Source organism: Bubalus kerabau, chromosome 14 (genome assembly GCF_029407905.1).
Source record: "Bubalus kerabau isolate K-KA32 ecotype Philippines breed swamp buffalo chromosome 14, PCC_UOA_SB_1v2, whole genome shotgun sequence".
Lineage (NCBI taxonomy): Eukaryota > Metazoa > Chordata > Mammalia > Artiodactyla > Bovidae > Bubalus > Bubalus kerabau.
The window spans coordinates 72,309,518-72,324,319 of NC_073637.1; the positions used below are offsets into that span (position 1 = coordinate 72,309,518).

General features: G+C 46.9%; 1 protein-coding gene across 2 annotated transcripts; it reads left to right on the forward strand.

Annotated features, from left to right (window-relative positions):
• Positions 1-468: 468 nt before the first annotated feature.
• On the forward strand, positions 469-14,206 carry GEM (GTP binding protein overexpressed in skeletal muscle). Of its 2 annotated transcripts, none has more exons than XM_055546655.1 (5): positions 469-588; positions 2,038-2,377; positions 9,825-9,901; positions 10,979-11,183; positions 12,636-14,204. In XM_055546655.1, the coding sequence occupies exons 2-5, from the start codon at positions 2,047-2,049 to the stop codon at positions 12,911-12,913; spliced, it is 891 nt and encodes a 296-aa protein (XP_055402630.1). In that variant the 5' UTR covers positions 469-588; positions 2,038-2,046; the 3' UTR covers positions 12,914-14,204. The 2 variants fall into 2 exon arrangements, with proteins under 2 accessions (XP_055402630.1, XP_055402629.1); XM_055546654.1 differs by lacking the exon at positions 469-588 and adding an exon at positions 1,130-1,785 and having other exon boundaries at positions 12,636-14,206.
• Positions 14,207-14,802: the final 596 nt, after the last annotated feature.

Genomic DNA, 14,802 nt, shown 5'->3' on the forward strand with positions numbered 1-14,802 from the left:
GCCCCAGCCTAAATCTCCACGGGAGCCTCGCCGATCCCTGGTTTTCGGTTTTGGCGAAACTGGGTTTCCCTTGCAGAAGATGCGGCTGACACAAGCCCTGAACACTTCAATGTGGCTGTAACCCCCTGTGTGTTTTTTTTTTTTTTTTGTCTTTTGGCGAAACTGGGTTTCCAATCCCAACCTGCCTCTTCCTCCATCCTTCATCCGGACAGCTCGCAAACTGTTTTGCTGGAAAGTGCGATTAAGGGGCACTTCGTGTATTATCTGCCCCCTTCCAGCGTCCGCCTGGTCAAAAGAACAAACCATAATAAAGGAGCCCGGGATTCAACTGTCGTTATTTTTTTTTAAAAGGGGAGAGAGGCGGGGGTCACATGACGGCGAGTCACCGATTTGGCGATGGGGCTGCCCCTCGGGGCTTGCTGCAGAACCGCCCGCCCCCCAAACTCCGGGCGGGGGCGCTGACGTCACGGCAGAGCCCGGGCCGCGCGCGTATAAACCGCGGGGCGCGGGCGCGGGCGCACCCGGCGCAGTCACCCCGCTATCGGCCGCCCGCATCGCGGCGCGCCCCCGCCTTCGGCCGCCCCCCGGGTAAGGCGCGCGGCCCGCGGCTGGGAGCGGGGGCCTCCGGAGAGGTGCGGGGGGCAGGACTGGGGGAAGGGGTGGGCGTCCCCAGCCAGCGGAGAACTTTCCAAGTGGGGAAAAGAGCCTTCGGGACCTGCTATCCGGCGCGGTGGTCTTTTGATCAGGGGGTCGGGGGGGAGGGGGTGTTGCAGAGTTTAAGGGGCGAAGGATGCCGTTGGGCAGTGGCGGGTTGCTTTAGTGCAGTTCAGTTGGAGGGTCATCTCCTCCTCTAGACTGTGGTCGGAGGACAGCCGTCAGGGATACTTCAGGCTCTGGTTGTTTGAAGAGTCGGCCTACCGGAGGCGCTGCTTGTAAGATTAAAAAAAACAACAAAAAAAACCCCTACAAACCGATCGGTCATCAGGGTCATCGAGGTGAGGGTCACGGCTAGGGTCATGGACGTGTTGGGGTTTTAGGGAGTGGGTGCGGGAAGGGGAGGGTCTCGCGCTCATAAGTGCATCTTGCTGCTAAAAATGAGATTGCTTCTGCTTTCTGTCTGAGAGCCTGGGAGTCCAGACCTCCAGGCAAGGGGAGAGAGTCTTGAGAAAGGCCAAGTTGTAGCCAAGTTGTTGAATGTCTTTCTCGAGGGAGTCTTGGACCTGATTGGCTTCAGGAAAGTGGAAATCCGAGTTGAAGGAGAGGAACTCTTGGAGTGGACAGAGTTCAATAAGAGTGAAGCACTGTCTCTGCAAGTTTGACAGCTCTGAACCTGAGCAGGTCCTCTCCCTGCCAGAAGGACAAGGCTAAATGTGATATCCTTGGGCAGGCAGGCAGAAGTGAGGCATACACCTCAAGCAGAAATTCTTCTCCCCCTCGAATAAGAGCATATTCAGGCCGTACTGCTGGGGAGCATCAGGGCAACTTTACTAAACATGGAAGTTCCAATCAGCCCTGGTCCAGTCCAGCCGGGGGGAATGATGTCATTGTCACGTGTTCCCCACTGAGGCATAAAAGCCTGCTGGGTGCCGGTGCTACTTAAGTGCCATGTTTAGACAAGAGCGGTAACCTGGCCAGCTGGTCCCCAGCTGCATTAACTTGTTGCTTTTCAAGCCTTCTCTGGAGGCTCTTGGTGCCTTCTGGCTGCCTCTGTGCCGGCTCTGAGTGGGGAATCCCCAGGCTTCCTTGAGGATGGAGGAAGCCCCAGGGCAGTGGACGATATTAACGGTACCTTTTCCTCTTTGCAAATGACAGTCTGCCCGAGGAGCTGCTGTGTGTGTGTGTGTGTGTGTGTGTGTGTGTGTGTGTGTGTGTGTGTGTTCAGTTGAAAGCCTGTTGGATTTGGGGACTGCTTCACTGGTGCTCCTTGTGTGAGGGTTACTTGGTAACCTCACGTACTAAAATATCACCGATGACTGTGTTCGAGCTCCCTGAACTCATGCTTCCTGATGGTACCATCTTGGCTGCTTTGCCTTCCAGGACCTGACGATGACTCTGAACCATGTCACCATGCGCCAGGGCACGGCGGGCGTGCAGCCGCAGCAGCAGCGCTGGAGCATCCCCGCCGACGGCAGGCATCTCATGGTCCAGAAGGAGCCCCAGCAGTACGGCCAGCGCAGCCGTCCCCCTGCCGCCCCGGAGGACCCCTGCCGCCGGAGCTGGTCCTCCGACTCTACGGACTCAGTCATCTCCTCTGAGTCCGGAAACACCTACTATCGGGTGGTTCTCATCGGGGAGCAGGGGGTGGGCAAGTCCACTCTGGCCAACATCTTTGCGGGTGTCCATGACAGCATGGACAGCGACTGCGAAGTGCTTGGAGGTAGGTGGCCCGGCTCCGGTGGGCTTTACGGTGTTGGCAGCGGTCCAGGAGGAAGAGCGAGTGGGTGGGTCATTTGTCTGCAGAGTTGGGAACTGCAATTATGCCTTCTTGGCTCTGCCTGGGGAGCCGAAGTCTCCACAGAAGCGCTGGCATAGGCCTCTGGGACAAGAAAGTGAAAATGCTTGTAGATAGAAGCTGGGCCAGAGAGGGAATTTCTTATATTCCAGCTCTAAAGGGACCGGGGAGACGGTTTTCAGAGGGTGGAGCCAGAGGGTCAGGATCCCACCTCTGGCTTTTGCCAGGTCTGACCTGGACTGTTCAAGCACTCAGTGTAGACACAGCCTTTTTTCATGGTGATACTTAAAACCAAGCCAATTAGAAAACTGTTAGGATGAATTCATTAGTTTGTTTATTGCAGTATTAGAGGCTTTGCTGCTGCTAAGTCGCTTCAGTCGTGTCTGACTCTGTGTGACCCCATAGACGGCAGCCCACCAGGCTCCCCCGTCCCTGGGATTCTCCAGGCAAGAACACTGGAGTGGGTTGCCATTAGAGGCTTTAGAGGGTATAAAATTGTTTAAAATCTCTATTTTCAATAGCTCAATATTTTAAAAAGATATTGAAGGATAACAATGATGATACTTAACGTTTGTAAGTATACTTATGGTTTTTCAATTTTCCATGGATAATCTCATTTAAGGTATTTATTATTTAGGCCTTGGTTTCCAAAACTGATCTAAGGTGATACAGTCTCAAAAAATCACATATTCCTCAAGTAAAGCATAGCATTGTATTCTGGGAAGTAAGATGAGGCTCCTGTAGTCGATGGTTTAAATTCAGTGTCTTTCAGCCACAGGGTCTTAGACGATGCCAGGGTCACTGTATGTCCCTGTTTGCATTTGTGGAAATGAAGGAAGCGTGCTTGTCCAAGTGGCATGGTCTGTCTGAACGCTCAGTTGCAACTCACCGCTGAATCACAGATTTCAGGAGTAGGAAGATGCCTTAGTGATGACATGGTTCTGCCTTGTGCTTGATGCACAGAAATCCTACTCCCTCCTTACTGCCGTCAGCCCATTTCTACTAAACATCTATTCTTCCTTTGTCTGGGAGTTCACTGCTTCATGAGGCAGCTCCGGAACTGGCTTTAAATGATGACTCATTGATAGAACATTGATTTTTCTCCTCACTCCTGACGTCTCAGGGATGATAGCTAAACCCTAGTTCAAGGGAGAAAGAGGCTCAGTATCTCTTTTTTTGGTAAAGACCCACGGGTGCGTGTCCCTATAGGAGACAGGCAGGAAGCTCTCATCTAGAATGTGCATTTGCAGTGGGACAGATGCTTCATTGGGTGCCTTATATTTGTGACTTTATTTTGGTCCTCACATCATGTCTGTACACTGAGTCTTAGGGACTTACCTGGAATCACCCTCTGGAGCATCTTGGATTAGAACCTGGGATTTTAGAAATTAGTTTGGTGGTGTTCACCTTCCACCATTGATAGGGAACCTGCTATGTGCCAGGCACATAATGCTAAGTATTTCCCACAGGTATTTTAATAGTACTTATAAAAATTAAGCCCATTTGGTTCTAAAGTCCCTATTTTACAGGTGAAGAAATGGAAGCTTGTGAAGTCAAGTGACTTTCCCAGGGTGAAAAATCTAGTCCATGGTTTGCCCAGGATTCAAAACTAGTTGTGATTGAACCTAAATTCCTGTGTTCTTTCACTGTACTCGGCCGCCCCTGGATTTAGCATCCGAATGCTGTTACATACTATAGCACTTTGGGCAGGGTACCTCCCACGTGCCTGGCTCCATGCCATGCTCTGGGGTACTCAGTGATGGATGAGGTACACCATAATACCCTCTTAGGAAGGATTTGAGGGCTGGGGGCTATAATTTAGAGCAGCGTAAAAATTAATAAAGAAGTCACAGTAAAGTACTTTGGGGATTGATATGAAAAAGAGACCAACTAAGAATTTTTGTTCATTTCTTTAAGAGGGAGGGGTTAAAATAATTAGTAGATAGCAGACTCTCAAAAATGTTTGTCCGTTAGAGCACAGTGGTACCTATCCAGAGGGTGGTATTCCTGTGGGCATAGGGTATGAAGAAGACTGACCCATCCCTGAACCTTGGGAAGGCAGGCTTCTGTATTTGGGAGGTTTCTTGGTTTAATGGGGAGAGGGGACTATTGGTAGGGGGAATCCTTTCGTGATCTCCTCAGACAGAGAATCTTTGACAACAGGAAGCTTCTTGGGTGACTCATCCTACCTAATCTGACCTATTTGAGTAACTCATACTGTCTAGGATTACAGCTCTTACCTGTGGGGGGCTGTTGGAATCAGTGGTTGGCTTTATCTTTCCCGAGGAGAGGGTTTTCCATGGCACTTCACTGCATTGTTTTTTTTTTCAACATTGACCATAAGATAAAAAGCACATGATACTCTCATCATTATTTCTCCAAATAAAGATGAATGTTGTTAAGATTATATTGCACTAATCTTATGACTCTCTGTGCATATGTAATGCCATTCATTCATTCACTCATCCGTCCATTCATCAGTTACTGAACGTATGCCATGAAGCTTGATGCGACTCAGTGAGGACATACTAAGAGTCATGGGGTTTCTTCCTTAAAGATGCTGACAGTATTTGTAGTAGAGAGCAGATATACACCCACTTATAAATCAAGATAGGATGCGCTTAGTATCTTCAAAGAGGTACAAGGGCAGTACTGGGGGAATTCAGAGGACAAAATAAATACCACTTCTGGCTGTGAAATCAGGAAAAGGTTCAAGCAAGTGTTGGTCTCTGAGCTGGACCCTAAGGACCACTAGGATACAGAAGCCCTGAGGGAGGTGGAAAGACATTGCACGTGTGCACAGAAGTACGGCAGAGACCACTGGACTTGAAACCTCGTATGTGGGTTTGGACCCCAGTTTTGATGCTGGGTTTCCCTCATAGCTCAGTTGGTAAAGAATCCGCCTGCAATGCAGGAGATCCTGGTTTGATTCCTGGGTGGGCAAGATCCCCTGGAGAAGGGATAGGCTACCCATTCCAGTGTTCTTGGGCTTCCGTTGTGGCTCAGCTGGTGAAGAATCCGCCTGCAATGTGGGAGACCTGGGTTTGATCCCTGGGTTGGGAAGAGCCCCTGGAGAAGGGAATGGCTACCCACTCCAGTATTCTGGCCTGGAGAATTCCATGGACTATGCAGTCCATGGGGTCACAAAGAGTCAGACACGACTGAGCCACTTTCACTTTCACTTTCTTTTCACTTTGATGCTGGGTGCTCCTGGATAAGATACTTATCCTCCTCATGCTTCCTCATTAGTAAAATAGGCACACTACCGACATCAAAGGTTATTAAGAGGATAAGGGGAGATAGCACAGTGCCGGGCACAGAGTGAGTACCAAGTGAACATTAGCTGGGGCTGATTCTGCTTCTGCTGTTTCCTTCCCGTGGGCTTCTCTTCCGCGCCGGCCCTTTCACTGCTTGAAGCCCCTCATCCACTCTGGTGCCTCTTGCCTGGGGCCCTGTGAGGCGGACAGAGGAGACAGGAGCCACTGGAGGGAAGGCCAGTGCTCCTCAGCACTGCTTGTTCCTTTCCAAGTGGGACCCTCTGGACTCTGAAAGCTGAAAGCAGTTGAGAATTCTGGGGGGAGATGGATGCTGGAGCCTCAGAACTTTCCAGAGGCTGCCAGGACCAGTTCCGGCAGGTGAGAGAACTCCTGTTCAGGCTCACACACAGCCCTGGATCCAGTCTTGAGCAGGGTGGTCCTCCGAGCAAAGAGGGTGGGGGGGTCAAATGCAGTACAGACAAATCAAGAGGCAGCAGTTCAGGGAAAATGGAGACCGATCACAGTTGCCCAGTTAGAAACTCTCCCCCACCCCTCAGGAGGGTCTCTCCTGCTCTACAGGGGGTGAGTCCACCCCCTGCACCCCAGCCTTCATGGGGGAGCACCAGAAAAAAGGAAGCCTTTTCCAGACCAGGGATCTGAGAAGCCTTCCAAGCCAGAGGCCTCAACCCTTTCTCCACACACCTTAACCCAGCGCAGATTTCAAAGGACTCGTCTAGAATTTCATATTCTTTTATGTCAGCTCTTCTTACCTGATTAGCACTTAAAAAGGCTGAAAGGTAAGTGCCTAAGAGAGGAAGAGAAACGCAAGCTTTGGTTACAAGCAGGTCCTCTCCTGGTAGCAGAAGGCTGTCAAGCGGGACGCTCTGTGTGTTTGAGGAATCCTTGAGGCACGTAGCCAGAGGTGCTACATAAACCCAGGCGCAGGGCTCATGCACACAGCAGGGCCGAGATGTATTGTTTTAGGCTCCTGGGTTTCCAACACAGTGACTTTCAGGCAGGGGTAAGTCAAAATGATCCTGTCAGGAACCTTCTGGAACAGCAAAGCAGTTTGGCCTTAATTTGCAACTGGACTCTTCAGTCCACTTATTCCTCTAGACTTCTGATAATTCTTAAACCGAGGGAAAGTTTGAGTTTGCTTTTTCCCTTAGCTACTGGAATACAGTATGCTTCTGTCTGAACTACTGGAGATTCAAGCAGATCTCTTGTGCTTGCCTACTTTTGGGTAGTGAGTGATGAGCAGAGAAAGTGGGGTGTTTTTTTTTAGTTTTCTGAGTGCAAGGAAGGCTTTCAGAGAAAAGACAAAAACTCTGAGGTGGTCACTGGCAGGCAGCCACGCCCCTACCACTACCCTCTACCCCATCTGTGCTGCCCAAACTCCGATGGTTGGCACTTGGTTGTATAAATTTGCCTGTTGAAGTCATGAGACTCTACTCTCCACTAAGCCAAGTTATGCTATTCACTCCGATCCATTCCTGATGCATCCTGAGGGTAGCAAACACGGTGGGAATAAATAGACTTAAAAATCCCCAGTGGGAAACAGTTACCATCGTTTAGAAGAGTGACTCCAAAAAAAGGTGGGGACGCTGAGAAATTTAAAGTTGTTCCTGGTTCATTTTTATTCTCCTCTGTCCGCGTTTCCTTCCTTTCTCTCTCCTGATTCTAATCCCTAGATGAAGAAACATTAGACCAGGAGCATGGCTTTTCTGTTTTAAATTGGAGTGTAGTTGCTTTACAGTGTCGTTAGTTTCTGCTGTATAAGAGTGTGAGTTGGCTACAAGCACACCTGTATCTCCTTGCTCTTGAGCCTCTGTGCCGCGCATTCTGCCCCTGTGGATCGTTGCGGAGTGCTGGGCTGGTTCCCTGTGCTGTATACAGCGGCTTCCCACTAGCTATATACACGTCAATGCTACTCTCTCGATTTGTCCCATGGCCTTCTTCCCCCACTGTGTCTGCAAGTCCGTTCTCTACGTCTGTGTCTCTATTCCTGCCCTGTAAATAGGTTCGTCAGTACCATTTTTCTAGATTCCATATATATGTATTGATGTACAGTGTTTGTTTTTCTCCCTCTGACTTACTTTATTCTGTGCGACAGACTCTAGGTTCATCCACATCACTACAAATGACCCAATTCCACTCCTTTTTATGGCTGAGTAATATTCCATTGTATATATGTAACACATCTTTATCCATTCTTCTGTTGATGGACATCTAGGCTGCTTTCATGTCCTGGCTGTTGTAAATAGTACTTTTACAATTTGCACGTGAATATTGGGATAATGTGTCTTTTTCAGTTATGTAAACCAGGAGCACTGCTTCTTCTAAGTCCCTCACTGTTATAAAGCAGGAAATGCCCTGGTTCCTACAATGCAGGGCTCTTCAGCTAGGATTACCTGTAATAGGAAATAGCAAGTATGGCAAGAAGCAACTTCCATGATCTGAAGAAGTGATGATAACAGCTAACATTAACTGCATGCCTACTGTGTGCCCAGGCTTGATAAATGTAATTGTCAGATAGCCCTAAGGTATGGATACTGTAATCAGTTCCATTTCACAGGTGAAGAGACCGAGGCCCAGAGAAATTAAGAAAGCAGTTCAGAGCCAAATAGTTAATAAGGGCGGGCACCCAGATTTGAGTTCAGGTTTGCTTGTGCTCACAGCTGCAGTGCTATATTTATCATCCATTCATTCACTTGATAAGTATTTACTAAGCACCCGCCATCTACCCAGGAAGTGTCCTGGGTGCTGGGGGAGAGGACAGTGAACAGCACAGAGGTAAATCTCTGTGTTAACATTCTGGAAGGTGATAGGGACTGAAAATAATAAAATGAGTACATTAAATGCATTCTTGTTAGATAGCAATCAGCACAGTGAAGAAAAAACAGGGAAGGGAGTAAGGAATATTGGGAGGAGAAGGATAATGGAATTTTAAGAAGATAGTCAGGAAACACATCCCTCAGAAGGAGGTGAGGGAACAAGCCTTCGAATATTGGAGAGAAATGTTATTGTTGTCATTCAGTCGCCCAGCCATGTCCGACTCTTTGCGACCCCATGGACTGTAGCCAGACCTCCCTGTCCCTCGCCATCTCCCGAAGTTTGCCCAAGTTCATGTCCATTGCATTGGTGATGCCATCTCATCCTCTGATGCCCTCTTCTTCTGCTAGAACTAGTTCTAGCAAAAAGAACAGCCAACGAAAAATGACCAAAAAACAAAAAAGACAAGAAATCATTACGAAGATCATAATTTTCTAATGTTAAAATTCAAAACAGGAAACCGCATTGTACAAATAGAGGGAGTATGGGCTCAGTTGCGTGGAACTGATGGGAATTTCTCTTGCAAAAATCCCACTGAACTCAGTTACTCCCCTCCCCCCTACACACACACTGATTTTTCTGGCCTGGAGCTACTCTGCCCTTTGGACTGCATTCACCCTTCACCTACACTCAATCTGGGCTCAAGTGCCAGGAGGGAAGTTTCCATTACTAAGTAGAGCTGGAGGCTGTGCCTCTGTTCTACTTAAGATGGAAAAGCAATCCCGTTTGTTCCAGGGACCTGTATTTTTTAAATGCAGAAAATATCATCAAAACAAGGGTAGTCTCAAGATTTTTTTCTTGCATATTTCAAAAGAGCTCTGTGAGCTGAAAGCTCCCGAAATTGCCAGTGAATGTTCAGTCATCACCCCTGTGAGGGTTGTGAGCTACGTTTGCAGTTCTACTGGGCAGTCAGTGTTTCTCAGGCAGCATCCATGGAATCGGAGTCAAAAGTACTCAAGTGAGTTTATTCTCCTAAAGGGTTTTCCTGTATAAAACGTATAGGAATGATGAAAATGAATGGATGCCTTTCAAGTGTTTAGTGACACATATTCAGAAGATGCAGGAGATCTGCTTAGTAAATACTGGAGGAATATGTGCGGAATGTTGTTGAAGGTGATTAAAAAAGAGTTTATCTTTGTGAATATTTACACAGTTTACTCTACTTGCATAATTAATTGCATAGTTAGTAAGTTTATTTTCTGGCATAATTTGCTGCATCACCCTCTTAGAGAAAAGTGTTGCCTATCTGTTTGACTCCAACATCACTGTTCTTTCTTTTCCAGAAGATACATATGAACGAACACTGATGGTTGATGGGGAAATTGCAACAATTATCCTCCTGGACATGTGGGAGAACAAGGTATGCAGGGCCCGTGACTGTAAACTCCTCTGGGGCCTGCCTTCCAACAGGCTGTTTGGTGCAAGGGTGACATTGTCCTTCTTGATGTTCCAGATAAGGTGGACTCATTTTCTTGATTAAAAAGCATTTACTTCTGAAGACCAAAACTGTTGTAAGGAACACGTTGTTCATAAATGAGCTTTGAATAACAAGCAAGTGGCAGTGATCTGCCCTTAGGTCTATTCAGAAATACAAAGTGTATTTGTTTTAGGGAAAGTCCCAGTAAGTATGGGTGATAATTTTAAACTACATAAAACCATATTATAAGAAGTTAACATTCTCAATAGTTTTCACATTTTGCTTTTTTTGGTGAAAGGTTTGGGGTTTCTGAGCTTGTATGCTAGACCTTCTGTTTATTGAGAATCCTCCTATGCTAATGAAAGGATTCTTAATTTCATCACTTAGGAGAGGCAACGGAGAAGGCAATGGCACCCCACTCCAGTACTCTTGCCTGGAAAATCCCATGGACGGAGGAGCCTGGTAGGCTGTAGTCCATGGGGTCGCGAAGAGTCAGACATGACTGAGCGACTTTACTTTCACTTTTCACTTTCATGCATTGGAGAAGGAAATGGCAACCCACTCCAGTGTTCTTGCCTGGAGAATCCCAGGGACGGGGGAGCCTGGTGGGCTGCCGTCTATGGGGTCGCACAGAGTCGGACACGACTGAAGCGACTTAGCAGCAGTAGCAGTAGCAGCAGGAGAGGCAAAAAGAATTTTATGGAAGCCAGGAAAGGCTCCTTTTAGGTAGTTGAAATAAAATTGGAAATATTGTTTGGCAGACCCCTTGTATAATTTATCAACTCAAGCTGTAGGAGGAATCGGAAAGTCAAAGTTTTTGGCGTCCGTCCTGTCTGAGCTAGCAGTCTTTACAGTCACAGACATCATGGAAGACTGATGCCTCTGGGGGGAGTTGGAATGAATTTTCTTCCTTTCCCATATCAGCAGAGGGACTCTGGGATACACACGTTCCCTCTTTCAAATGGACACCTCATTCAACCAGGCAGATCTGAGCTCATGGAAGACCTTGTCCTTTATCAGGGGGAGAGTGAGTGGCTACAGGACCACTGCATGCAGGTGGGCGATGCCTACCTGATCGTCTACTCCATCACGGACCGAGCCAGCTTCGAGAAGGCGTCCGAGCTGCGGATTCAGCTCCGCAGGGCCCGGCAGACCGAGGACATCCCGATAATCCTGGTTGGCAACAAAAGTGACCTGGTGCGGTGCCGGGAAGTGTCCGTATCAGGTAAGAGGAGTGGTGCCAGTACCGCAGAAACGTCTCTGAGTCCCTTGCATTTTGCTTCCGACAGTTGCTCTTTCCTGAAGCTGAAACTGGAGACTTACTAGAATGCCACATGGAGTTTCATGCATCCTCTCTAAGAGGTCCACGTTCCCAGCAGATCATCTGCTCTACCTGCGGGATTCCAGTCTCTCCATCCCCAAGGCTTTCTCTGGGATTCCTTTAGGGAAGAGGTTCGGCTCAGGGGGAACTGGCCGTCCCCAGCCTTTTGGCCTTGTCCCTTCTATTCTCCAGGGAGATCTCAAGCCTTCTGGGAAGTGAAAGTAACATCTTTAGACAGGAAGGATGGGCACTTTGATTAAGGGGCATTGTGAGAAAGAGTCTCACTGAGATTGAGAATTCTACTCTGGCTGCCTCTGGTTCCTAGAAGCACCCTTCCAGCCCTCACTCTTTGTTTCCTGAATTCCAGTCAAGGCATCAGTCTGCTGGTGTCACGTACCCTTTGTCATAATTCAGGGTTACTTTCTATTTGTTGAGCTGGCACCCAAGTGCCTTTGGGGACCTTAAAATTTTATTGTCCTAATATAGATTTGTACAATGGTTAAAAAAAAAATAAAATGCTGCATTGCCAGCCTCCACCCAGGAGTAAAGAACCCTGTAAAAGACTGAAAAGACCCAACCAGCTTGGGAATCCCTTACTCTTGGGAAATGGCTGTCTATAGTAGTCAGTTCCCCCCAAACAAAAACGTGGACACCTGGTCATTAAACACAGGAGAACATTCAAAATTGAGACTGTTTCAGAAAAACTTGTTTGTAGAGTTGCTGTGATTGTACTGTACATGTGTGAAATCTTCAAAATTTTTTCAAAATATCTCATCAAAACTTAAAAAAAGTTTTTTTAAGAGAGGAAATAAACTAGTAGGATTCTTAATTTTCAATTCAGGAACTGAATCAGGAGAAAGAGTAAAGAACATGAACTTGAGAGTGAAGCAGACCTGGATTCACAGCTGCTACTTACAGGCTGTGTGAATAACCCTCCCTTCCAGTCTCATCAGCTACCTGAAAGGGATAGTGTACTTTTAAAGATTGTTGTGAGCATTAAAAAAATATTTGTCAAGTATTTAGCCCGTTTCCCGAGGGGAGTCAATTAAGACAATGGCTGGGACTATTATAATTAATACTAAGACACTAGTGAAATTGGACCTTCACATCGTGAATTTGGTGGGCCCGATCTAAAGCCCGTCTTTGCTGCTTCCAGGAATTTTCCTGTGAGGCTCTTTGCTTCTGTTTAGGGGAGGCCACGTGTCCCCGTGGCCTCCGGTATCCATCATGTGTATTGCTGACTTCGAGTTCCCTGGGGCACCGTTTAAAGTTAGGCCGCATGCAGCTTGGCTGTGTGCGTGGCGGGTCAAATCTGCAGCTCCCCTGACTCTCTCGCCCTCTTGCTTTCCCCATCAGAAGGGAGAGCGTGTGCCGTGGTGTTCGACTGCAAGTTCATCGAGACCTCTGCGGCCGTCCAGCACAACGTCAAGGAGCTGTTTGAAGGCATCGTGCGGCAGGTCCGCCTCCGGCGGGACAGCAAGGAGAAGAACGAGCGGCGGCTGGCCTACCAGAAGCGGCGGGAGAGCATCCCCAGGAAAGCCAGGCGCTTCTGGGGCAAGATCGTGGCCAAAAACAACAAGAACATGGCCTTCAAGCTCAAGTCCAAGTCCTGCCACGACCTCTCGGTGCTCTAGGCACCCAGAGCCACCCGCTGTCCCGCAGAGGACATCACTGAAGGCCACTGGGACCCATAATCTATATTAGATTGGATTCTTAAGTATCGTTAGATGTGGCTTCCCCTATTGTAGCTGGGAACTAACGTGCTAGCCTGCTGGGCAATGTACGCATGGGAAATGAAAGAGCTTCGTGAGGAGTCAGTATTCATCTACAGGAAGAGCCTGACCTTTGCTGTTTGAACACCCAAGACTCATTAAAGGGCGTGGTCGGGGTTCACATGTGTTTCTTCTCTCCTTTGGCCGATAGAGAATCGAAGCCTACTGAAGAATGCCTGGACAAGAACTTTTCCTTGTTAAAATTTTGCCTGGTGTTCTGATATGTGAATTTGAGGCCAATCAGTCTGTCATAGGCAAATATAGGAAAGCTGTCAAAGGAGTTTTGCAAAGGAAAGAGAACGTCTGTCTTTGTAGCTTATATTTGTGGAGCTAGAACTGCATAACTGGGTCCATCATGCTCATTGCTGTCATTGCTCCGTGAAGCTGTGAGAGATGATGGACTTGCTGGAAACGAAAGCTTAGCAAACCATTTTTGTTCAATGCCCATAGCTGATGATCCAGAAATCTGTACAATTTGGAATTGATACATGTACCACTTATGGGTTCAAAAATTGTGTATTTACTATTGCGTCTTATATTTTTTTATTTAGAGGAAAATTATTTTAATCAGATTCTATTTAGCCAAACCACATTTTCTGTTGCATTGTTTTTAAAATCATGGGGCCATCATAAAAATATTTTTAACATCTAAATTACTAAGAACATAGAGTGCAAAATGCCAGATTTTAAAATATAATCAAAGCTCTGAATTTTTGTAAAACACAAAACATAAATACTTCCAGCATTTTGGGTTGACCCTTGTATGCCACAGCTCTGCTCTATTTATTATTATTTTGCAAAATAACAATCATTGTAACATTTGATAAAGCATATTTATGAACCTGTTTCTTATTAAGAAAAACACCCATTTTATTACCATTTTCTATCTTTTTCAGAATATTCAAGTTTTTACCTATATGTCTTATAATAAAATAAATAAAATCTTTGGGAAAAAAAGGCATTCCTAAATATTTTTCCTCTCCAGGAAAGATGGTTGTGATCATTTTGGTATAGCTTCCAGAGCAAGCAAATTATAAAGAAACCTACCTATCATTTTATTTCTTCTTTTCATTGGCAGTAGCCCAGTCATTATCTGTTTTAAAGAGTATTCCTGACCCCTGTCCTTTGGGACATGATTCACAATAATGCAAGGTGATTTTCAGCTGATACAGTTAGGAAGTATTTGGAGTCACGTAAATGCTAAGTTACAATAAAAGTGAGATTGATCTTTACTTTGGTCTGGAAAATTCCTAACTCAACAGATGGGCCTCGCTTTGCTCCCCAAAGGCTCATGGTCCTAAGCTTGAGTAAAGCATTAGAGGAAATTATAAAGGATTAGGGAGGAAAAAAAGGAAGCTGGTGATTTTCAGCCTGAGATCTAGCCAGGCAAGGCTTTAACCAAATTCTCCTTGCTGACTTTATTACAGCTGGACATTAATACATGGCTGCTTTCCAGTGGTGCTGTGTAGCCCTTCTGCTGCAGGAGTGGGGCTCCCTGTTCACACCCCTGGCCCCCATGTGCCCCCTCTTTCACTCTCAACTCCCTCTCTTTCTGAGTTTGTGGTCAGACACACACAGTGACAATCGTGGGACCTTGCATATTGCCCCGAGTGACACAGTTTTACAAGGGGTTTCTTTTCTGTTCTGTTGCCCTTTCTTCTCCCTTTTCTAAGTTGGGAGCAGAAGTTCCCATCTCAGAACTTTGTATCTTTGAATTGTGTAAGGAAACAGTACAGGGAAGTGATGAGAGT

Excerpts from the sequence above, each read along its gene's own strand:
- GEM (XM_055546654.1), top strand. The coding sequence starts at position 1,750 with ATGGAGGAAGCCCCAGGGCAGTGGACGATATTAACG. Across the intron at positions 2,378-9,824 it reads CGACTGCGAAGTGCTTGGAG|AAGATACATATGAACGAACA; the intron begins GTAGGTGGCCCG and ends TTTCTTTTCCAG. Across the intron at positions 9,902-10,978 it reads TGGACATGTGGGAGAACAAG|GGGGAGAGTGAGTGGCTACA; the intron begins GTATGCAGGGCC and ends GTCCTTTATCAG.